The sequence below is a fragment of the Triturus cristatus genome, chromosome 4_1 (genome assembly GCF_964204655.1).
Source record: "Triturus cristatus chromosome 4_1, aTriCri1.1, whole genome shotgun sequence".
NCBI classification, from domain to species: domain Eukaryota; kingdom Metazoa; phylum Chordata; class Amphibia; order Caudata; family Salamandridae; genus Triturus; species Triturus cristatus.
In genome coordinates, this window is record NC_140585.1 from 1,228,224,803 (window position 1) to 1,228,249,329 (window position 24,527).

Consider the following 24,527-nt stretch of genomic DNA (forward strand, 5'->3'; position numbering starts at 1 on the left):
TTTTAGTTTACGGAAGAATTCTGATAGTTCACAGTGAAGTTTGAATTTGTCAAGTCTTTCTGTCGGTGAGAAACCTAGTCCTCTGTTTAATATCTCTTCTTCTGCTTTAGTGAGAATGTGGTCTGAAAGGTTTGTTATTAAACTCTGCTCGCACTTGTTCCCGGTTGTGGTTCCTTGGTCCTGCTGCGTGTGTTGGCACTTGGGTTCTCGTTGTCTTCCCAGTGTACTTGTCCTCTCCGTGGTCGTCTCCCTCGTCCCCTCTGGCCTGATCCTAAAAAAGGAGATTGTTGATTTGGGTTGCCATATTGGGGCGGTGGTTGTTGGAATTGTGGATTCCAACCGTAGAACATGGGTGGAGTCATGGGGGGAAAAGGTCCTTGATAGTTGGGTGGTACTCCGGAATATACATTGGACCATGGTTGTTGCCAATGTGTGTTTCTCCCTCTCCCTCTGCCACGTTGTCTATTTCTATAGTTGCTTTTGTTAGATCCGAAACTTTCAGTGCTGGTACCACTGCTCACTGAGGAGCCCTCATCCGATGATATGGAATGAGTTGATCTTAACGGTGCTTTGTAATCAGCATCTGAGTAAGGGTATGTTTTTACAAATGAAAATTTCTTTAGATCTTTTTGAAATTGGTGGATTTTGGACTGAGTGAGTTCTTCTTTATATTCAGCTATTTCTTTATTGACCTCCTCTAATCTTTTTTTATAAGAGGTAAGTGTCGTTTTGAAATGTTGTTCTGTTGCTTGAATATCTATCAGGATGGCATCCGAAAGTCTTTTGGCTGTTTGGATTATTAGGATAATCCAATCTCTGGTGCAATGCCATGCGATTTGGGCCCAGTCTCTACGGAATGCTGCATCATCCAAGAATATGCGTGGCGCGTTTGTTACTATAAGGCCCTTGGGGGCTGTGTTGGATCGTAGATATTCAGTTAATATTACCCCATGTAATATTGTTCTAATTCGTGTTCTTTTTTTCTCAGATAGGTTTTCCCAGTCCGCACTTTGTGAGATGGTTTGTGCCACGTTGAAGTCTGCTAGTAGTGGTGATGCTGCTAGGATGTTGTTGACATCCTCGTCTGTGAAAGTGAGTCCTGTGTTTTCAGCAATTGTGTCTTGTTTGCTATTGGCGGGCGGTGTCACGTGAAAAAACGAATGCAGAACTAGAAGGTGCGTCTGATACGGAATAAAAGTTTTTAAGCTCTCACAGCTGTGCGCTGTAATGACAAATGTAAACAAAAAGAGAGCGAGGAAAACAAGGTAACTTGTCCTTTTCCCCAATGAATTTTCAGAAACAAGATGGACAAGTACATAGGGAAGGTAACTTGTAGCAAAGGTTTTTCGCCGTCACCTGTTGAAGGAGAATAAACAACTATTTGTAAGAAACCCCTCACCCACCTACCTGGTAGGTGGCATGCTTCATCATCGGGGCCCAACTGGATTGCCTAGTGCAACCCAGCTGTGCTACAACGCCTGATTTACAGCGGAGCAGGTTGTTGTGTGAAGAAAGTGACTTAATATGTGACGTGCAACTATGTGTTAAAAATGTCTCTGAGAATTGCCTTTTGACAACAATTATTTATTACAAGGGTCCCAGGACATGAGTAAAAATATAATCGGGATCTCTACTAAGGTTTGTTATTTGCCTTGGTATCCCTTATAAGTGAGGTCTACTAGTTTCAGCCTTCAGATGGTTCTTGAGGCTTTCTTCAGGACCAAAAAATATTTTGTGAGTGGCCTAAAAATAGGAGAGGCCACATGTGATGTGAAATATCAGCACACACCCTAAAGTGTGCTGTGAGTGTGGTGGTTAGCGATCATTACTCACCAAAACCTTTGTTGGGAGTACCTGAAAATAAAAGGTTGATCAATACAGATATGTAGTTGTTTATTCGTGAATCTATTTCCTTTAAATGCATGCTCCGGTATAATGTAGCAGGTGGTGACATGCATGTGAAGTAGTAGGCATGCATGTCCACTAGAAAAATCTTGCGTGGCTACAATGTGCCCCGGTGTTGTGGGTATACACGAGGAAACATATAAAATGTACAGGTAAGTGAGAAAGAGATTCGCGTAGCAAGATGGGGCACTTGGTGCTCATAAACGGTATCATCACTATCAATTGTGCACGTGTTTATATGCACTTTAGCTCTAAATGTAAGGCATTTCTGCTTCATTGTTACGTATCGTGTCATTCACACAGAATAAAAAACATATTTGAGACATGCTAGTTGACGTTCATGTGACATAGATTATATTGTGGCGCGTAATATCGTGCTATGATAATCAAGTGGACACTGACAAAACACCAACAGCACTAAAGACTGACAACATGGAAGACACAAAAATCGGGCTCACTGAGAAAATGAGGTCGTTATGCCTCTGGTATCCGATCGGTAAGTAACGTCCCCTCTGGTCCCTGTCAAAAATGGAGAGGTAAAGGGGATCGACAAATGATGTAAATTCATCTCGTTAGTGCAGCATGGGTGGGCTGAGATGAAATTCAAAGTTATATGAAAGCCGTGATAGTGCCTAGTCCTAACGATAATTGAGGGTAAACTGGTATAGGACTGGCCTGCAATTCAGGACTATGTAGATGGTGGTGCACAAGCGTCGCGGCCTCTTACTCACGTTTTGACCAGGGGGATGGGTCCGTTCTACCTATGTTCAACCGATCGGGTCCGCTTGGTTAGCCCTCTGGTGCTGGATCGGGTGGCTCTAATTAGGAAGCGGAAAGGGGGGTCACGTGTGACAACTAAGAACACTAGAACGTATTGGGAATTCTAGTGGATCGACTGCGCATGCGTGCGCGCAATGCGGAAGTATTACGCTAACGCAAAGGAAAGAGCTAATGTTAAAGTTAAAAAAAGATTTAAAAAAAGATTTAAAAAGAAGATTCCTCTGACAGTGAAAGCGTAATGGTTAAATACAGGGGAGTTCGACCTGAAGGAGAACAATGATATGATTTGAAACTGAGAAGCATTGTGTGCATTGGGTGTCTCAATAAAGTTGAAAAAGTTAAAAAGCTGAATACGAAAAGCTGAAAAAAGCATAGGACTAGTAGGAATGGGTGTTAGCCATGTCCAGGTAGTTAAGTAGAATTATGTTATCTCAATGTAGCGCTATATTCAGGAGTAGGGTATGAATTGAACCCATGTCATGAGAACAATTTTAAATCTTGTGGTGTGACAGAGATTGGCGCAAACCCATGTTGTAACTCACATGTAACCATGGGGAGAATTAATTAAATATCTGAGAAAAGGTGTTGGGGAGCGTGAAAAGCTACTCAGAATTTTTTTAAGAAACGAGTGTGGGTTTATATGGTACAGGGATCTGTTATCCTACGATGGCTCATAAATATTGGAAGAGCATATACCCTAAGTGTGTACGGGGGGTACAGCGCTAAGTGTCAATCTGGTTCTGAGATGTCATCATGGGCAGCGTATGCTGTTCCACGGGACGTTGTCATTCAGCCCCTTCACTGTGGGGTCCATCTGCGCCCCGAATGACCACCAAGAGTCTTTCCTAAAGAGGGCCTTTTCTGAGGTGCTGGCCTCGCCTGATTCCCTGATACTGATGGGGGGGGACCTGAATGTGGTGATGGATGCGGGTCTCGATAGGTCAGGGCAGCGATTGCACCAGGCGGGCGCTCTCTCCCCAGGGGGCAAACAATGGTTGAGTGATGGTGGTCTGCATGACGTCTGGCGGCCTACAACACCCTACTGAGCGCGATTATACCTTCTACTCAGCGGCGCACAAAACTTATGCCCGCCTTGACCATTTCTTTGCCGCCACCTCCCTTTTGCCCTCTCTCTCGGATTCGACCATCGCTCCCCGCTCCATGTCCGATCATGCCCTCATCTCTGTGCAGCTTAGTTCTCCGGTGACCCGTCCCTCTCCGTCTGGCTGGCGCCTGAACGATTTTTTGCTCAACTCTGATTCCACGGTTGCACGGATCCGCGAGGCGATCATTGCTTATTTGGCGGTTAACGATCAGGGTACTAAGTCGGTGGCGGCGGTCTGGGAAGCCCTCAAGCTGGTGGTGCGGGGGGAGTTCATTGCGCTGGCGGCTGCATTTGCGCGTCTCCGTATGGATAAGAGGGCGGAGTTGGAGCATGAGGTGGGGGCCCTAGAGTCCATCCATAAGCGCACCGGAGCGCCTCGGGTGTGGCGAGAATTAGAGGCGAAGCGGCGTATGCTGAAGCATCTGGATCTTGACAGGGCCGAATATGCGCTGTTGCGTCGGCGGCATAAATTTTACCTTAGCGGGGATAAAGGAGGGAGGTTATTGGCCCATAGGCTACGAGCGAGCATACAACGCGCGGCGGTTCAGTCCATTCGGGATGCTCGGGCGGTGGAGCAAACTGCTGATGCCCTTATTGTGGAGTCTTTCCTACAGTTTTATCAGCGCTTGTACTCCAAGGAGGTGACCGATCCGGCGGGCCGGGAGGCTTACCTCGCCTTTTGTCGTATCACGCAGCTGTCTGCGGCCTCTGCTGATGCGCTGGAGTCTGTCATCCGTATTGAGGAAGTCATATCAGCGATTGCTCGCCTCAAGATCGACAAGTTGCCTGGTCCTGACGGTTTTTCCGTCCTGTTTTTTAAGACCTTCTGTGTTGAGTTGGCGCCCCTTTTGACGCATCGTTTTAATTCCTTTTTGGAGACGGGGGAGGTGACCCCTACTATGGCAGAAGCTGCGATTACGGTTATCCTTAAACCCGGGAAGGACCCGCAGGAATGCGTCTCGTACAGGCCAATTTCTCTCTTAAATGTTGATGCTAAATTGTTCGCAGGCATCCTGGCGGCGCGTCTCAGTCCACTGATGGATGGCATTATTGACCCGGATCAGTCAGGGTTCATTCCTACGCGTCAGGGAGGGGACAACACCAAACGTCTTCTCCATCTTATTGACTTGGTCCATCGGTCTCGGACCCCGGCCTGTCTCCTTTCCATTGACGTTGAGAAGGCCTTTGACCGGGTTGACTGGGACTACATGTTCGCGGTCCTGCATACTTTTGGCTTCAAGCAGCATTTCCTTCGCTGGGTGCACTGTCTCTATGTCGCTCCTAGGGCGTCTGTGAGGGTGAATGGGTGTCGGTCCTCACCCTTTCCCATCACTAGAGGGACGAGGCAGGGGTGTCCCCTGTCTCCACTGTTATTTGCGCTTTATATGGAGCCCTTTGCTCAGCGCATACGGTCGAGTCTGGGGGTTGAGGGCCTTAAATTCGGCACGGACATTCACAAAATTAGCCTTTATGTGGATGATGTTATTCTCTCTCTTACCTGCCCGCGCACCTCTTTGCAATGCTTGACGCGAGAACTCTGCGACTTTGGATCGGTTGCGGGCTTTAAAGTTAATTTCTCAAAATCGATGGTGCTTAATCTTTCTATCCCTGAAGAGAAAGTCGATGATTTGCGGAGAGATTTCGCATTCCAGTGGGTGCATTCTGACATCTCTTACCTGGGGATGCGCTTGGCTCTGTCAGTTGTCAAAACCGCTCACCTTAATTATAGACTATTGGTGGAGCAAACCACTAGGGCGCTCGCTGATTGGTCTCGTCTTGGTCTGGCCTGGTATGGGCGACTCACGGCGGTCAAGATGACGGTGTTGCCGAGGGTCCTTTACCTGTTTCAGATGCTTCCTGCGCAGTTGCCTACTGGTGCCCTCCGCAAGCTGCAAGACCTGCTCAATACGTTTTTGTGGCACAATAGGAAGCCAAGGTTCGCCTTCTCGATCGCTACTGCGCCGAAGGCTGCTGGTTGATTGGGTTTTCCATTGGTGCGGGCCTATTACCAGGCCTCTTGCCTCCGGTATATAACGGAGTGGAATCGGCCTTCCTCTAGCAAGCATTAGCTTTTTATGGACCAGACGGTTGTGGGCTGTAATATCTGTCGCGAGCTCTGGCTTCCGCGGAAGCACAGGGCCTGGGGTCTTTACTCCTCCCCTGTGACTTCTCCGACTCTTAAGGTATGGGATCAACTAGTGAGTGCTCGGCGTGGACTACGTTCCCCTCCCCTATGATGCCTATTGTGGACAATCCCGATTTTCCGCCAGGCTGCGCGTCACCTGTATATCAGCGTTGGCGTGAGGAAGGTTGTAAGAGAGTGGGTTCCCTACTGGAGCCGGATGGCGTGATCCCTTTCGCCCGCCTGTGCAGAGACTACTTTGATCTACTGCCCGCCGATGCTTATCACCACGCACAGCTTGCACATTGGGTGTCCCTTCCTCGTAACTTCGCCTTGATGTCCCATCCCTTGACCGCTTTTGAGCGCTGGTTGATTTACAAGAAAGATGATCGGAAGCTCATCTCGGAACTCTATGCCCTCCTCATGGCGCGTCCTACGCAGCAGAGGTCGAAGGCGCAGGTTCGCTGAGAGACTGAGCTGGGGCGCCCATTGACGGCTAAGGAGTGGGAGCAGGTCTTCTATCACGCCCATCATACGGCATCTGATACGGCGGGGGCTGAATCTGCTTATAAAGTGGCGTCATATTGGTACTATACGCCGGCACGTATTCACTCTTGGGCCCCTGCTAAATCGGGTCTTTGCTGGAGGGGGTGTGGGCATTCTGGTACTCTGTTGCACTTGCTGTGGCGTTGCCCGAAGTTGGTGCGGTACTGGACGACGATCTTGGATGACCTTGATGAGGCGTTTCAAATCAACCTGCTGCGGGAACCTGTCCACACGTTGTTAGGTCTTCCGCACCCCAAGTGCTTCCCCTTGTGTTCGTTGCGGGGCAGGCAGCTGGCTCTGGCGCTGCAGGCGGCACGGCAGGTCCTGTTGGCGCAGTGGGGCTCTCCGGCTGCGCCGGATTAGCGGGATTGGATTCGGAAGCTCTGGCATCTGCTGGCGATGGAGCGCCTATCACTTAGAGTCGATGGGAAGGGATCGGATTATGTGAAGCTCTGGGCCCCCTCTGTGCAGCATTTATCCAAGGAGGTGCGGGAAGTTACGTGCCCTAAATACCTGCAAATTCTTCAACTTATCCCGCTAGAATCAGCAAGGGGCACTGGGGAGGTTTGATTCCCCGTTGATTGAGACTCTCGGCTTGTAGGGTTTCGGGGTAGTGGGTAGAGGCTGATGCGGAGAGGGATGGGAGGGGGGTGGGGATTTGTTTATTTTGTTTTGTCTTGGGTTCTTGTTTTAAAATTTGTGATCTCCGAGTGCATACCTGGCTGGCCTGTCCTGTGTTTCATCCCAGTTTGCGGGGTCGCCCTCGGGGCTGTAGACCTGGGCGCTGTGTATGGTATATATATATATTGTGTCGCTCTGCCGGCCCACGGATGTAGGCAGCCGAGCTGTGTATTTGGCAAGTATATCACTTACTAAAAAGATTAATTCTAAAAATGGTCAGTTTTCAGTGTGAATATGTGGTGTGTCCACGTAGCGTTTTGGTCCGTTTCCTGTCACGGGCACTAGGCCTAACCACACAAGTGAGGTACCCTTTTTCTCAGAAGACTTTGGGGAATGTGGGGTGGGTGGAATTTTGTGGATCCACGCAGAATCCAGAACTTTCCACCACAGAAATGTGAGGAAAATGTGTTTCTTTAACAAAGTTTGACGTTTGCAAGGGATTCTGGGTAACAGAACCTGGTGAGAGCCAGACAAGTCACCCCATCCTGGATTCCCCTGGGTGTCTTGTTTTAAAAAATGTATAGGTTTGCTAGGTTTCCATAGGTGCCGGCAGAGTTAGTGTTCAAAATCTACAGCTAGGCACTTTGCAAAAAAAGGGTCAGTTTTCACTGTAAAAATGTGGTGTGTCCATGTTGCGTTTTGGGCCGTTTTCTGTCGCGGGCACTAAGCCTACCCACACAAGTGAGGTACCATTTTTCTCCGAAGACTTTGGGGGAATGTGGGGTGGGTGGAATTTTGTGGATCCACGCAGATTCCAGAACTTTCCAGCACAAAAATGTGAGGTAAATGTTTTTTTTTTACAAGGTTTGACGTTTGCCAGGGATTCTGGGTAACAGAACCTGGTGAGAGCCAGACAAGTCACCCCATCCTGGATTCCCCTGGGTGTCTTGTGTTAAAATTTTTTATAGGTTTTTGCCTAGGTGCCGGCAGAGCTAGGGTTCAAAATCTACAGCTAGACACTTTGCAAAAAAGGGTCAGTTTTCACTGTGAAAATGTGGTGTGTCCACATTGCATTTTGGGCCGTTTCCTGTTGCGGGGTCTATGCCTACCCACACAGGTGAGGTACCATTTTTCTCGGAAGACTTTGGGGAATGTGGGGTGGGTGGAATTTTGTGGATCCACTCAGATTCCAGAACTTTCCACCACAAAAATGTGAGGAAAATTTGCTTTTTTTTTGCAAAGTTTGAGGTTTGCAAGGGATTCTGGGGAACAGAACCTGGTGAGAGCCACCCAAGTCACCTCATCCTGGATTCCCGTGGGTGTCTTGTTTTAAAAAGTGTATAGGCTTGCTAGGTTTCCCTAGGTGGCGGCAGAGCTAGGGTTCAAAATCTACAGCTAGGCACTTTGCAAAAAAAGGGTCAGTTTTCACTGTGAAAATGTGGTGTGTCCACGTAGCGTTTTGGTCTGTTTCCTGTCACGGGCACTAGGCCTACCCACACAAGTGAGGTGTGCCATTTTTCTCAGACGATTTTGGGGAATGTGGGGTGGGTGGAATTTTGTGGATCCACGCAGGTTCCAGAACTTTCCACCACAAAAATGTGAGGAAAATTTATTTTTTTGGACAAAGTTTGAGGTTTGCAAGGGATTCTGGGTAACAGAACCTGGTGAGTGCCAGGCAAGTTACCCCATCCTGTATTCCCCTGGGTGTTTAGTTTTCAAAAATGAATAGATTTGTTGGCTTTCCCTAGATGCCGGCAGAGCTAGGGTTCAAAACCTACAGCTAGGCCCTTTGCAAAAAAGGGGTCCGTTTTCACTGAGAAAATGTGGTGTGTCAACGTTGAGTTTTGGGCTGTTTCCTGTCGCGGGCACAAGGCCTGTCCTCACAAGTGAGGTACCATTTTTGTCGGAAGACTTTGGGGAATGCGGGGTGGGTGGAATTTTGTGGATCCACGCAGATCCCAGAATGTTTCATCACGGAAATGTGAGGAAAATGTGTGTTTTTAACTAAATTTGAGGTTTGCAAGGGATTCTGGGTAAAAGAACCTGGTGAGAGGCACACAAGTTGCCAAATCCTGGATTACCCTTGGTGTCTAGTTTTAAAAAATGTACAGGTTTTCTAGGTTTCCCTATTTGCCGGCTGCGCTAGGGCCCAAAATCCACAGGTAGGCACATTGCTAAAAACAAGTCTGTGCCTAGTGGGCTTTCTGCCGCCCAGGGGGGGAATCATGGGGGGGGGGGAATTTTCCCGATATGCCCCATTGCTATGCCTCACGCATAAAAAAATCCAGCGTAATCGCTGGTGCCTAGTGGGCTTTCTGCCCCCCCCCCCCGGGGGCAGATCAGGGGCCACTGCTTCCATCCTCCCCCGGGGGGAAGAAAGACTGGCATTTTTTGGGAGAGGTGTGGGCATTGGCAAGCCCATTCTGGGATGACCTCACCCCTGAAATTAAATAAATATATATTTCCTGAGGCCTAGTGGGCTTTCTGCCACCCGGGGGGGCAGATAAGGGGCTATTGCCCCAATATGCCTCCGGGGAGGGGCAGAAAGACTGTGGTAGTTGTTTTTTCGAGTGGGGGCATTATCATACTGCTCCCACAGCAGAAAGACTGTTGCTTTGTTTTGGGCGGGGGGTGGGGGCATTGGCCTGCCCATCTCGGGCAGCCCCCTCCCCAACATCAATAAAAAAAAAATCCCTGGTTTCTAATGGGCTTTCTCCCCCCCCCCCCCGGGGGCAGAAAGACTGGAATTTCACTGGGTGTGGGGGCATTTTCATGCCCACTGTGGGAGCCCCCAACCCAACATCAATAAAATAAAAATCTCTGGTTTCTAATGGGCTTTCTCCCCCCCCCCCCTGGGGGGGCAGAAAGACTGGAATTTCACTGGGGGTGGGGCATTTTCATGCCCATTGTGGGCAGCCCCCACCCCAACATCAATAAAAAAACAATCCCTGGTTTCTAGTGGGCTGTCGCCCCCCCCCCCCCGGGGCAGATTGGGGGCTACTGCCCCAGTCTGCCCCCTGGGGGGCAGAAAGACTGACATTTCTCTGGAGGGGGCATTGCCATGCCCTTTTTGGGCAGCCCTCACCCCAACATCAATAAAAAACAAACAGGGGGGCAGAAAGACTGCTATGCCCAAAAAAATATGGGGGGAGCAAAGGCCCTTGCCCACCCTGGTGCTAGTGGGTGGATCCCTGCTTGAAGATCGCCCTCCTGGGGTAATCCCCAAGCAGGGATCCACTAGGGAAGGGTACCATTGGAAAGGGGATATTTTACGCTTTCCAACGATACTTCTCCCATTTATTTCGGTGCTCAGGGGCTGAGATAGCCCCACAAGCACCGAAACCGAGAAACTGTTTCTGTTTAGTTTTCTTTGCAATGACGATAGCGGGCCATGCGTGCGATCGTCATTGCAACAAAATACAAAAATAGGCCTGGGGAGCTTGGGGAAGCTCTTCCCCACCTCCCCAGGCAAAAAAAAGGGAAATCCCTCTGCTGTTTGCAGCAGAGGGATTTTCCGAGCATGTGCTCATGACGGAATGTTTCCGTCATGAGCACAGAAGCACTGGTGCTCATGACAGAACCATTCCGTCATGAGCACCCAAAGGGTTAAATAGAGTGTTCATTGTTTTTGAGAATAACATGTTACATATGTTGGCGTTGAGTTTCTTTGCTTTTGGGTCCCAAGGGGTAATACACATTTTCAAACAGTTTTTTTTTCGGAAGTAAAGTAGATTCGGGCAACCCGAGGTCATGATGCCACGCTCTTTCGAGATAATACTCAGGAATCTGCTGAAGCACGCTAGGGCAGCTGGCAGACAAAATTATAGAATTTGCAGTTGATCCAACCTCACACTTCACTGTTTTGTGGGCATTGGTAAAGCCTGAATGATAATTAACTACTTATGTTTTTATCAGACACCTTCTCTTGGGGTTGTTCGGTGGAAGTAATAAAGGTAGAAACCTGCATTTCTGATGACAGCTACTGGTTTTAAAGTTGACCAGATTTTTGTTTGCATTAAGAAACATCACCTTTTGTGCAAAATTGTTTTGTCTAATAAATAGCGCGTGTTCACGTCCTAAATCGCTCTTAATACAATACAACAAAATCAGACCTTTTAAAAAAGAATACAACAATTGACTTATACCAAAGCGTACTTGTTGGAAAACAAGGCAGTATCTGTGAGGCCTGAACAAATAACATGACTACATTTGTCCTTCACTGGGAACCAAACACCCAATTGTAGCGCCTGACTCTTAGAGGGTAGCGTTGCAGAGCAGTCTGAGGCTTACTCAAGGGAGGTGGTGTAGGCTAGTAATCGCCATTTGCAGGTGTGCAGCAATAACACTCAATAATTGATTGTCCAGTCTGTACTTTGCTTTATAAAAGTAAGAGTACATGTATTACACACACACACTACTCAGTACTATGCACCAATTTACAAATATACATAAGCTATTGGAATTACTTTGTGACATTGCATAACATCTCCACCCCTCCCGCAGGGGGTTGGGGTCTAGTACCACCACTCCCATGTATGCACATCATCTTACCCCCAAATGCAGTTATTTGAACCTAACCTGGAGCGAGGGCCCTGCACACTGGCACCATCCCAGTGGTGACCCACCCCCATCACCTCAACAAGCATTAAAAATGGGTAACCCTGCCCTGGTGACACATAACCCTGACTGAGCATCTCCCACTGACTATACAAGATACACCTCTACATTTTAGGGGCTAGCAGTCTGGGTTGTTCTTCACCTAAGCGCAGCAGCAAGAATACATGTTTAAGCATCACTTTAGACTGACAGTACTCCTCACATTTGTTGGTCATTAGAATGCATTGCAATTACAGCCCCTAAAGGCATCACAGATGAAATCACAGGATTACGCATATACAGCCTGACACCCTAGCAGGAATCTCTGGCAACTTAACCCCACTTTACTTACGACATCACCTTACACATGTAGCTCACATTACACATGCGATCTCCAGTCTCTCTGAAAGAAATAACATTAGTAAATGCACTTCAGGTGCAATTACACCTTTTCACCTACAGGGGATGCCTTTCTCCAGACATCCTCAACTCAGCCCTTCATTCCTTGGCGCACTTCTCAATCCTCCTCCAGCTGTAGAACAAAAGTTCCAGCCCAACAAGAAATAAATGCTGGCTGAGCCCTTGAGGGGTTATTCTTTTCAAGTCCCCATTTGACTTAGGGAGAGACGTTCTCTTCGTGCTGGCGGGGGGGAGACTGCGCTTTTCCAGCAGCTCCCCCTGCACCTTTGCACATGTGTGGTGGTGACCCCGTCCTCCTGGGGCCACCACAAGTAGAGGAAACGCTGTTTGCCCTGTCAGACCGGTCCTGGCCTGCAAGGCATTATGGATACTTCTGCATATTAGAGCAGTGGCTCCCCCGCTGCTCTGGGGAGAGCCGCGATGTGAGTCTCCGGCCGCTGCTGGTCTGTGTTGGAGGGTCCGGTCCCACCCGGACCCCCAGGTAGGTGGTACAGCTTGGGGTGCCCACCCACGGCCGATCTGCCTGTTTCGGGGGCCCGGTCCCACCCGGGCCCCTTGCACCGCCTCTCTTCGTGCCCGGGGTCCCGGTCCCACCCGGGACCCCTGCAGGCTCTCCACGCTGGAGGGCAGCCCTGGAAGCCCACCCCCGGCTCCCCCGTCGGCTCCCCGCTCGGCCTGCACCCTCTGGGGTGGTTGCGAGAGCCGGTGAAACCATTTCAGTCTGCGTGCCGACTTCCCTCCTGACGGTTCTTCAAGGGGGTGCAACGGCACGCCCTCCACCGTTCCGAGGCCACGGGGGTGCAACGGCACTCCCCCCTCCATCTCCTTCTCTTCGGGGCCCGGGAATGGGGTCCCGGGCCCCTGGGCCTCCCTTCACGGAGTGCGCGTCGGCGCTCCCCGACTTTTCTCTTCTTCGGGGGATGGGGCCCCGGGCCCCTGGGCACATTTTCATGGGGAGCGCGATGCCGCTCCCCAACTTTACTTTAGTCCAGCGGGCCCTCGGGGGAGTGCGACGGCACCCCCCCTCCTCCGCCGGCACATCGGGGCCTGGAGATGGGGTCCCGGGTCCCTGGGAACCTTCACGGGGAGCGCGACGGCGCTCCCCGGCTGGATTTCGGATAGACAGGACCCGGAGTTGGGATCCCGGGCCCCTGGGGAATTCTTCACCGGGGTGCGACAGCGCTCCCCGGCATGATTTCTCCCTCGAGAGGGGCGCGACGGTGCTCCCCTCCCTCCAGTCTTGTCGGGGGCCAGGGTGGGCTCCTGAAACCCCTTTTGGACAGCTTCACGAGGAATGCGACGGCGCTCCCCGGCTTATCTTCTGGTGGGGGCAGCCCCCGGGACCTGACCCACCCCGGGGGCTCATCTTGGACTGGCGGCAGAGCCCCATGCGCTTCGTCGGCGGTCCTGGCAGAGGTCAAAGGTCGCCTATCTTCTGGGGGGCGTATCTCAGCCTCCAGACGCCTGATCGGCTCTATTCTGGCCTCTTCTTGCTCCTGGTGGCGCTCCCCAGCCACTGGGAGCACTTTCCTTCTCCCTCCGGGTCTCCAGGAGGGTGCATTCAGCAGGGAGCTGTCTTCACTGGCTCCCTGCGCCAGCCTTTTGCCTGGCTCTCCTCCTGGGCCTCTCTTCTCCCTGCGTAGAGACCCCTTCGTCTGCGCACTGGTCCTGGTCTCTTCTCCTGATGCTGTTCAGGATCCTGTGACAATCAGGGGTTTCCTCCTTCCAACTGCCCATTGCGCCAGGCTCCAGCGCCCTCAGCCTCAGCAGACCACACCCCAGAGAGAGCTTCTCTTCCTGTGCAAGTTATTTTAAGAAGTTGGGGAGGGGGCTAGCAGTAAGTCTCTGTTTACCCTATCACACAGAGACACATCACTTCTCTGCCCCTGCTCCCTCCTTCCTGCCCAGGCCTCTGGGTTAGTTCAAGATGGCGTCGTCCAGGGTCTCCTGCCACATGGTCTCTGAAACAGCCCCTTCCCCCTAGTGCTGTCTTCTCCCTTGTGCAGACTGGTGCCTGACACCCAGTGACAGCTGCTGATGGAGTAGCCTGTAGCTACACCCATCTTCTCTCCTCGGACGAAAGGTCATCAATTCAGGCTGCTGGGGTCAGCCCCCAGCCAGGCCCTGGTTATGAGCTGACTCAGAGAAATATAAAATTTATGGATAATCTAAAAGCAGTACAAATATGACTTTGGACTCTGCAGAATACTTCTTCTCACATAGATAACAGTGGACTTTGGTGCGTGTCTGGAATTTATAGGCCCTAGGAAAGTAAAACTAGCCCATGTGCTCCCTATCCCCATAAGAGAATAATGGAATAAACACTGTAAAGCACACTGATTTTCCCGGGCATGTTTCTTCCCAGTGTATAGAGCCTATTCCATGTCACCACCCAATTCTGCATAAGTCCTGCCACACCATTCACCTTGTATCTGCTCCTGGGCTGCGCACGCCAGGAATCTCCCCTGCGCAGCCCATACACGTGTGCACATGCATGTACACCCATCTCTGCATGTAACTAGCACAGTGCCCCTTCCTCCAGCTGCGGCGCAGCGGCCTGGTCAAGCCAGGGGGACACCGGTAAAATCCCCATGCATTCTCTTTCATTGTGAGTTCACTGTGGGTGAGTCCCAATTTATGAGGCTTTCCCACAGTAAAAGCTCAACAATTAGGTGCTCAAAAAGCGGCCCATAGTGTCAGAACCACCTTCTAACAGTACTGATTTGTGAGAACAACATATAGAATTATAGATAGGTAACTGTGAATAACTGAGACGTATTTCATTGAGGTGTTCTGAGTGACATCAAATAGATGAAAAAAATCCCGGTTATTCACATTTTAGTCATCTATAATTTTGTTATGTAAGCTAACCTCCAATTCATCTACCCCTACGTCCAACATATACATAGAGGCGGAGGAGTAATGGTGGAGCCATAAATAAAAGTAAACCTGGCCCCTTGCCACGCAACCTCATTTTATTTATTTATTTATTTAGTGTTTTTTATATAGTGCAAACTTGACCCCCCTTAGGGTATCGGAACGTTTTACAGTAAAAATGTATTTTGTTAGTACATTTGGATAGTAGGCATTATACGCACTGGAAAGCGTAAAAATAATCTCTTAGCAGCAGACATTTGCAAATTGCCGAAATATGAGTCTAAAGTATCCATATTGTAAACTAGTACATTTGAACAAAAAATAGCGAAAATCTACCTTTGACAGGTATATAGGAACCTGTGTCTTGCTAGTTACAAGGATAGATTCTCAGGGGCAAGATGAAAGGGTTCTAACTGCTTCATCTTGGGGTTCACCTGGTGTGTGCAAGAGATGCTCGTGGGGAGATATGCGAAAGTCTCTAAGCAAATCTTTACATGATTGTTTGGTAATGGTTAAGGTAGGAATTTGCTCATTAGATAGATCGTGACTTGTTTCTTGAAAGTTGAGGAGTGCGGTATCCTTCTGAAGCTTGGAGGCAGCGGATTCCAGATTCTCAGTGCAGCTCCCAAAAATGCTCTGTAATAGGTTTTGTCTTCTGGAAGATCAGTGGCTTCAGCACTAGATCTCTGGCGCTCCTAGAATATCTGCTTCCACTGGAAATCTCAAATTTCTGAGATAGATACGTCAGTGTGTTGAAGTGTATCGCTTTATGTGTGATACAAGCCATTTTGAGTTGAATTCTGGCTTTGTATGTTAGCCAATTCAGCGCCTTCAGGTGAGGAGAGATGTGGTCGAATTTTGTAGAGCCTGTTATAAGTCTAGCTGCTGCGTTGACGCAGGCGTTTAGAGGAGCTGTTGAGATCTCTGAAGACCTGTTAGTGTTGTACATCTGTATTCAATTCTTGAGATGAATAATGCCTGGAATGCCACTTTGAGGTCTGCTGTTTTGATGAATGGTTTCAGTTTTCTAATATAGCTCAAGTAAAATCAGGCATTTCTAGCTAACGAGTTTCATGTGGGTTTGCATGTTCAGGCTCTTATATAGCGTAATTCCTAGTGATTTGGTTGAGTCCACTATGATCGGGTGCAGTTTAGTGCAGTGATTGTCTTGGTCCATTCCTTTATAACGGGCGAGCTTTTGGCGAGGGATATTAGAAAGAATTCTGTCTTTTGCGTGCTTATTTTAAGCTGATTGCTTGTTAACCATTGCACCGTCACCATTAATGCCTCATTCATTGGTTTGATCTCCTCCAAAGACGAAATCTTAATGTAAATTTGCGTGCCATTGGCATACATGGGGAAGGAGATAATGGCAAGTCAGAGTATTTCGGTTAGATGTTCCATATAACAGTTGAGTAGTGAAGAGGAAAGGGTTAAGACTTGTGGTACTCTGATCGGATTTAGGAAAGGTGCTGACAGTTTTTGATTCACCAGAAATCTTTGTGTTCTGTTCCTCAAGAAGGACTTAAACCAATCTAGAATGGTCCCTGAAAAGCCCATCCTATTTCCCAGTCGTTCTAGCAGCATATCGTGGTTAACTGTGTCAAAAGCTGATGATAAGTCAAAAAGGATTAAAAGGTTTTGTCCTGGTCCAGTGTGAGTAAGGCGTCGTCCACTATGTGGAGTACTGCCGCTTCTGTACTACGATCTGGTCAGAACCCCGATTGGCAATTGTCTAGTAATTTAAATTTAGAGATGTGCTGGCTCAGTTGATGCACACACTTTTCTAGAGCTTTAGCTAATAGGGGAATATTGGACACTGGATTAAAATTGTTTGGGCCGGTGGAGTTCTCTGGTTTTTTTTTTTATGATACGTATGACTTAGCCCATCTTTAGGCTGTCTGGTAAGAATCCTTGAGACAAAGAAGCATTGACTATCAATGTCCAAATGGGGATGATAAACTGGTTGATTGTCGTCACAAATTTTGCAGGGAGTAGATCATTATAGTGCTTGCTTGGTTTTATGGTCCATACATTTTTGAAAATACCGTTGTAGTCATATAACTTGAAGGTTGACCAATGAGCTTCATTTTTGGGTACTGCCTCATGGAGTTGTATTGTCTGACGATTTGTAAAGCTTCCTGGGTAGAGGGGGTAACAGTGGTTGTCCTGAGCTCAATTTCCAAGGAATTGTCTTTTGCTTTAAAGAAGAATGAAAATTGTTCACAGCTAATTTGAGATTTTTTTGTTTCTAGCATGGATTTGGCTATTTTATTCGATTGTTGTTTTACCATTTCAAAGAGTTTACGAGGTCTGTTTTTAGCGTTCTCCAGTTCCGTCCTGAAGAATTCTTTTTTTGATTTGAGAATATTTGTGTTGTAGGCGTTTCTGGTCTTTCTTAGCAGATTTAGCTGTTTTGATGACGCGTATTCTCTCCATTTCCGTTCTGCTAGTCTCAACTTACGCCTTTCTTCATTTAGTTCTCTGTTGAACCAAGGATTTTTAAGTTATCTTTATCCGGGATTCGTTTAACTGAGTTATTGAATCCATTATATCTGACATCTTAGAATTGTAGTGATCCGTACGTTCGCCAACGTTTGTCACATTGATAGGAGGGGAAAGATCCTTCATGTATTCTTCATCCTTCACTGTCCAAGCCCTTTGTGACACGTATCCATTGTTTGGGTTTGACTGATTGAATGAGTCTTTTCTTTATTACGCCTGGTATTTGGAAGGTAATTAATTGATGATATGACCAGTCGCAAGGAACGATCGAGGTTATATACACAGCCTTTTCGTTGGATATGATCCAGTCTAGGTTAGAGCCTTTAGTGTGAGTTTAAAGAGTGCAACTTGAGCCAGGGTTTGGTCAGCTAGGAAGACTTTAATACTGTTGACCTGAATATAAATAAGATCGTTCTGAGGAAGATTGAAGTCCCTTGACATGTATCTTTCATGCCTCCAAGTTGAAAACTAAATACCTGCTCTTCTACCACCCACGTCCACAACCTCTGAAAATTGCCAGTTGCTACCCAAAATAAATTTTCAATACAAATACCCGGCCTCTTGCCACCTACCTTAACCGTTGTCTGTGCCAACCCATCCTAACAGGCGCTGGTGGATTTTAATAGTGGTGGGCCGAAACTTAGACCTATGTGTATGTGAGGTTGAGCTGAAAGAGGTGGGGGTTGGGTGTTGGGTGTTGTTTGAGGAGATTCTCCCTGCAAGATCATTTTGAAGACATACAATTACAACATGTAATGTATGTATTGTTGATGGCTTCCATCTTGTTACCACATTCTGAATACGTAGAAAAGAAGCATATATTTTTAAGTCCATTTAACCAAAGGCCTGGCTTTTGTGCTTTCATGTACAAACAGCGAATCATAGTACAGAAAGGAAAAGACAATTCTGTAGAGAAAAGTGGCAAAACGTTTCCAGTGAATTTACTGCGGTCTTTTGCACCAAAAAGAAATAAGCACGTCTGACTTACCTCTGTAGCCTCTTTTGATTTTTTTTCCAACTAATAAACCGTAGCTTCAGTGTTTATAACACGTGCCTTACACCTGGGGCGCTATTAGACCTGAACTTCGGGGTGGCTAAGACTCCCAACCAGGTCTGGCTTGAGCACTGGTGGCGGCCGTTACAATAGTCTTTTTTTGTGCTCTCTTACCCCATAACGTCTTTCTCCTCATGAATTCCCTCACTACTACTCTCCAACAGTGCACATCAGCTCTCCATATCCTCTCTCTGACGTACATTTCATTTTTTAAAGTGCTACATGGTTCACTCATATTCTGTTCTGTGATCTGCATGGTACACATTCTTTGCAGCAGGCACATTATCCTTCCCCGCTACTTTACGATGAGCCAAATCTGCCACTACCTAAAATTCCAAACACTCACCAGTAGGAACATTAATCACCAGACTTATCTTGACATTTTTGTTGTTGTCTGAAAAGTGCCTGATACACAAGGAAGTTAATGTGCTTTTAAATCAAAAATGATTTTCAAACACAGCCCCCCCCAAAACACACACAAAAGTCAACGCCAGATGCAGCTGAACTGGTCGCACCTCCTTAAAGCCAGTCCTGCTCATAGCAATGGGGCAGGGAAAGCAATCAGACAGTTTGAGTCCCCACAGCCAAATGATGGTGTCTTTATATAAGCATGTCAGAGCCTGCAGTTTGCCATAGGTAACACCTCCTATCCATATGCTATTAGTGCCCTTGTCCATAAGGCAAGAATAACCTCCAGTATGCCAGGCCAGCAGCCCAATTGCACGCATAACACACATACACTCACACACATTCTCTCGGACACACTTTCTCACTTTATCTCGTCCACTGTTTTGTACATTTGTACTCTATCACACTCGCGCACAGACACACTGCCACTCACACTTCCATTAGTCATGCTATACCTGCCTTTTAGTGAAGCGTAATAAAAATATATTCTCTGTACGCTATTAAAAAATATTAATATATTGCCTTGTCGATGTTTGAAACAAGTATGATGTGAATGAAAAGTACACTTCCTCAAAATAGCTGTACGGGGCTTATATTTGGTTTCACGTGTGGATCAAGCAGTTGCAGTATTGGAAATTAACTAATCCATGTTCTAACATGTAATATCACAGCATCCAACTGATCTTATGAAATATTTGACTTCTTTGGCAATTATTTATTTTATCCAGTAACACTTTGCATTTTGGGGTTTTTGAGACACAATCTTTCTACGTAAATAAAAAACTACAATCTCAGAATGAAGCATTGTAGTGAATGGAAAGCTGGGAATAGCTGAAGGTGTCAGACAATCCTTAATTCAGCACCATACCCCAAAGCCTCAACCCTAGACTCCCTCCTTATTCCATCCTACATTCTCAGTCCACTCTCCCCTCTTGCACCAGCCCCATTGTTGCAGATGGAATAAAGTAGGCATCTATTACAACGGAAAGAACAGGGGGCATATTAGCAACTAAATGCGATAATTATCGCAATCCTCGTTTTTTAGCAAGGTTTTTATTATCGCTGGATTACATCGCCCTGTTAGCGGCGTATTATCAACACGCCGCCAATAGGCGATGTAAAATCCAGCGATAGGGGTGATAACCTGCGATAGCGGGAGAAATCCTGCAATAAAAATATAGCGATATGAAAAAGCTTGCTAATACGCAAGTGTAGACTTAACCCATCAATCCACCTCCCATTGGAAAGATGGTTAAGTCAGGTTTTCAACAGGAGTTAAATTTCTGCGATAACCGCGGTTAGCGCAAGTTTTATTATCGCTTCGCGGGTCAGGGGCCGCATTGATAATAGGGCGATGTTGAGTTTGCGACTATTTTAATGGAGCTTAAGTAAGGAACACCTACCTTGCATGTCATTAGCGATAAATATCGCTGACAAGCAAGGCGATGGAAAAAGTGCCTGAAAGCTTGCGCTAACGCATGTTAGCACAGGCTTGCTATTAGGGCGATAAAAATATAAACGCTTTTTCGGCAAAAAGTGCAGCAAAAGCGGCGATATTGCCCTCTGCCCCCAGGTATTTTGTGGGTGCCTTTGTAGAAATTAGTGTATATTCATGAGAGTTGTGTAATTTTTATATGTGCAGAGTAAGAGGTGTACTCATGTAAGTGCTGGGTGAAGGTGAGTAGTGTTAGTGAGTGCAGCGTGAGTGGTGCAAGTATAGGGTGAAAAATGCACTGATGTGTGTTGGTGAGCTGCTTGAATGCAATGTGATAGGAGAGTCCATGTGAGTGTCGGGTGAGAGGAGTGCATGCAAAGGGAGAGGAGTGAGTGCAGGGTTGTGCAAGCATTGTGAATGCAGGGCGAGTGGTGTGTCTGTGTGTGTTGCAGGGTGAGCAGCCAGAGTGAAGGGTGATCTGCGAGATTGACTGGTAAGTGCATGGTGAGAGGAGTTAACACAGAGTGAGTGGTGTGTCCCTGTCAGTTCCAGCAGACTATTGTCTCTGTGTGCAGGGAGGATGAACAGAGTTCCTGTATGAAGGCAGGCTGAGAGGTTTGTCTCTGAGAGTGCAGGGTGAGAGGAGTAAGTGCAGGGTGAGTGATGTGACTCCAGGGTGAATGCTGTGCTTGTTTGCGTGGTGTGAGTGCAGGGTGAGTGCTGTGCCCATGTGAGTTAAGGGTGAGCTGTGCGAGTGACAGGAGTGCCTATGTGAGTGTACAGTGAGCGATGTGACACTGTGAGAGTAGGGTAAGTGGAGTGACTGCAGGGTGAGTGATGTGACGTGAGTTAGAGTGCAGGTGAAAGTGCAGAGTGGGTGGAATGAATGCATAGTTAGTGATGTGCTTGTTTGAGTGAGATCTCAGAGTGAGCAGGGAGAGGGACAGGTGAGTGAAGTGTCACATGAGTACAGGGTAAGTGGTGTGATCGTATAAGTGCAGGGTAAAAAGCGTGAGTGCATGGTGAGTGGTGTGAGTATAGTTTGACCACTGTGAGTGCAGGGTGAGCGGTGTGCTTATGTGACTGCAGGGTTAGTGGAGGAAGAATAACATGAGTTCATGGCGAGGGGCATGAGTGCAGTGTGGTCGCTGTGAGTGCAGTGTGCAGTGTGCTCGTGTGAGCGCAGGGTTCGGGGAAGACGAACGGAGTGCAGGGTAGTTGCGTATGCAGTGTGATCACTATGAGTGTAGGGTGAGTGGTGAAAGTGACAGGTGAGTGGGGCATCATGTGCTTACAGGGTGAGCAGTGTGCTTATGTGAGTAGAGGGTAGGAAAAGAATGAATGGAGTGAGTACTTAGTGAGCAGTGTGAGTGCTGTGTAATCACTGTGAGTGCAGGGTGAGCGTAAAAGTGAAGGGTGAGCAGTGAGAATGAGTAGTTATGTTATGTTGATTTAATTTATGACACGCCTGAATCACCCCGAAAGGGGTATCTTGGCGCAGAGTGAGTTGTCCGAATACAGGATGTATTCCTAGACACCTGGAGTAACTCAGCATTGTATTGACGGCTGGCATAGGGTTTCAGATATAAGCTTAACTATTGCTATTATGGCATCAAACAGGGATGAAGGGTGGAGGAAATAAATAATGTGCTCACCCTGCAACAAACTTTCAGTTTCCTGATCAGGGTTGCAAGAAGAGCGGTTTGTTATCAGTACCACCGGTATGTCCCAGCCAGTACAAAAATATGCAAAATCACCTAAACCCACTATTTTTAGCACTTATCTGTGCATACTTCAAACAGAAAATACGAATAGAAAGCACTTTTAAATGTGTTCTAGGGCTGCATTAATGATCCATTATTAATAATTAAAGGAAACAAAGACAGAAATGTCATGCTACAAATTAATGCATACCATTTTATTTACGACCCCATTTAGTGTCATTGCCTGGCCTTTGCAGACTCTTTAAATAACAAATGGACGGTATTTTTGTTTTGGAAAGGTGACATCCCTAATCCTGAGATGCTTTTTCCACTAAATGCATTCTCCCACTGTGGCAGAAAAAATAAAATCCAAATGTAAGGAATAGGAGGAGTGGGGACCCAGGGGGTACTGGAACCAGTGAAAATAACAGTCTTGTTAACCAGTTAACAAAAGGCATGTAAATGGTCTTTTTAAGACCTGTGAAAAACTCAGGTGAGAAACACGATGGGGGGGGGGGGGGTGAAGACCTTGTAGCTCTATGGGCGCTGCCCTCCTGCCTTACGTGTCCAGAGTTAATGTGGAAAAGAGCAGCTGGGCTCCTCCTTCAGCCTGCCCACATCCCTGATGTTGCCACCCACTCCTAAAGGCCTGCCCAGCCCATCGCTATTTAAATGATTTGAGTTTAATTAACTCCACGCTGGGCCATTACATAGATGCCCAAAATGCAACGCTATGGGCACAGTAAACATTCAACATTCAAAGCGAATAAAATGAATGTGTCCTTGTGTAATGGAAGCCCAGCACATGTGCAGCCAGCCACCTTCAAACCGTTCCCAACCCCAAAGAAAAAAAAACAGATTTGGTCCACTTTAACACCGAGCAGCAAGCAGACATTTCCTCCCAGCTGCTCGTTGTTTTATCTCTTTTTCTTTCCTTTCCCCCAGGCTTGTAGGTTGACGCCAGTTACGACCAGTACCACCCGTGTTTTCCACCTCCCTCAGGTCTGTGAAGTTCCGGTAGAAGCAAAAGGAGGCAATTGACGTTACCTTCCACCATTCAGCTACCGCGCTTGGGTCTGAGGTAACCATTTTGCTTACACTCTGTCGTGACATCAGTGTGGTGCCTAGTAGAAAAGGGCTAGGGGAATAGGTGTGGCTATCAGTTTAATTAAGGAGTCTTCATTCTTTAAAAGGGCAGTCCAGAACAGAAACAGAGAGCTCCCCTTACACAGTCCTGCATCTTCAAGAACCACCAACACTGGGAATTCCAGAATGTTCCTCTGTCTCATCATGTGTGCTTGAGTTTTGAGACCTATCGTGGTATGATTGACCAGATGGTTCCTTTAAATTCACATGTTCTCCCATAACCCTGTAGATATGATAACAAGTGTTATGCTGACTCAACTTATAATAGTGTGGTGCACAGTTATCGCTGTCTAGATTGCTGCACTGAATTAGAATGTACCCACCTGCTTCAGGGAAGATCATGATTTCATATGTTTGACCCAGACCTTCATCCTTAAGGTGCTCCTCTCCATCCAGGGTTTGGTCGTTTACGGCCTCCTGCCTATTGTGCAGGCTCAGGGCCGCGGCCAGCATGGCGCGTGACACAGCAGGCTGAAAGTTTGGCTGCTCTTTCAGGTCCAACTTACTCAGGATTGTCCGCTTGGCCAGTTCAACCAGCATCTTCCTCTCAGTTTCAGCAGCAGTCCTCCTGTTACAGTCAGGGCATGCCTCCTCTCCAGATGTCGCAATAAGGCTAAAAGCCAATAGATGTATGAAGCTTCGAAAAGACCCGGGCGCCATCTCTGCAGGAACACAAAATACTTGGATGAGAAGAAGTGACCCTCAGACAAAGCTGTTGGTTAGTGCTGGGGCATGTTATAGCCCTGTAGGACCTCAACCAGGGTAGACGAGGTAGTAAGTAAAATTTGTCGACAGCCCACCAAGTTTGTTAGGCAAAGCTGTGTGCAGATTCTGTTTGACACATCGCAGCACCAGACCTGGCTCACATATATTGGCTGGCCCAAAATCAGATAAGCCCACAAGCAGCAAGCAATTGGCATATCCCTTTGGAAAGATGCCTGTGCTCTTTTGCCTGGTATACGAGTGTGTGAAGGCAGGAGGCAAAGAGGGCTTTGTTGATCTCTAAAGTCTAGGGTTTAAAATGGCAACTTAGCATTTTACGTGACATTCGAAAAACACAAAGTTCAGAGAAAGCAAAATAGGTATTAAGTAATGTGTACACAGTGAGCTAAGAGAAGTGGGAGCTTTGATCCAGTGGTTTAATAATAAACATTAAAAAGCCTGTGTGACGCGATCCGGAGCTAGGTGGAGAATAACCACCTGCCCTTTAGACCTCTTTAGCCTGGGGCAACTTCGGCATTTCTCAGGGGTGCTGAAATAGCCATCTTCTTCACAGATATGCTGACCAAGAAAAGATCTGAGGC

General features: G+C 47.5%; 1 protein-coding gene across 1 annotated transcript in view; it reads right to left on the bottom strand.

The window, feature by feature from the left end:
- Nucleotides 1–24,130, bottom strand: part of LOC146856459 (inhibin beta C chain-like) — a 56,360-nt gene extending 32,230 nt beyond the window's left edge. Inside the window, exon 1 of the mRNA XM_085650740.1 lies at nucleotides 23,547–24,130. Coding sequence (XP_085506866.1) covers nucleotides 23,547–23,883 — 337 coding nt within the window. The 5' untranslated portion in view covers nucleotides 23,884–24,130. The remainder of the gene's footprint in view (nucleotides 1–23,546) is intronic.
- Between the last annotated feature and the right edge of the window lie 397 nt (nucleotides 24,131–24,527).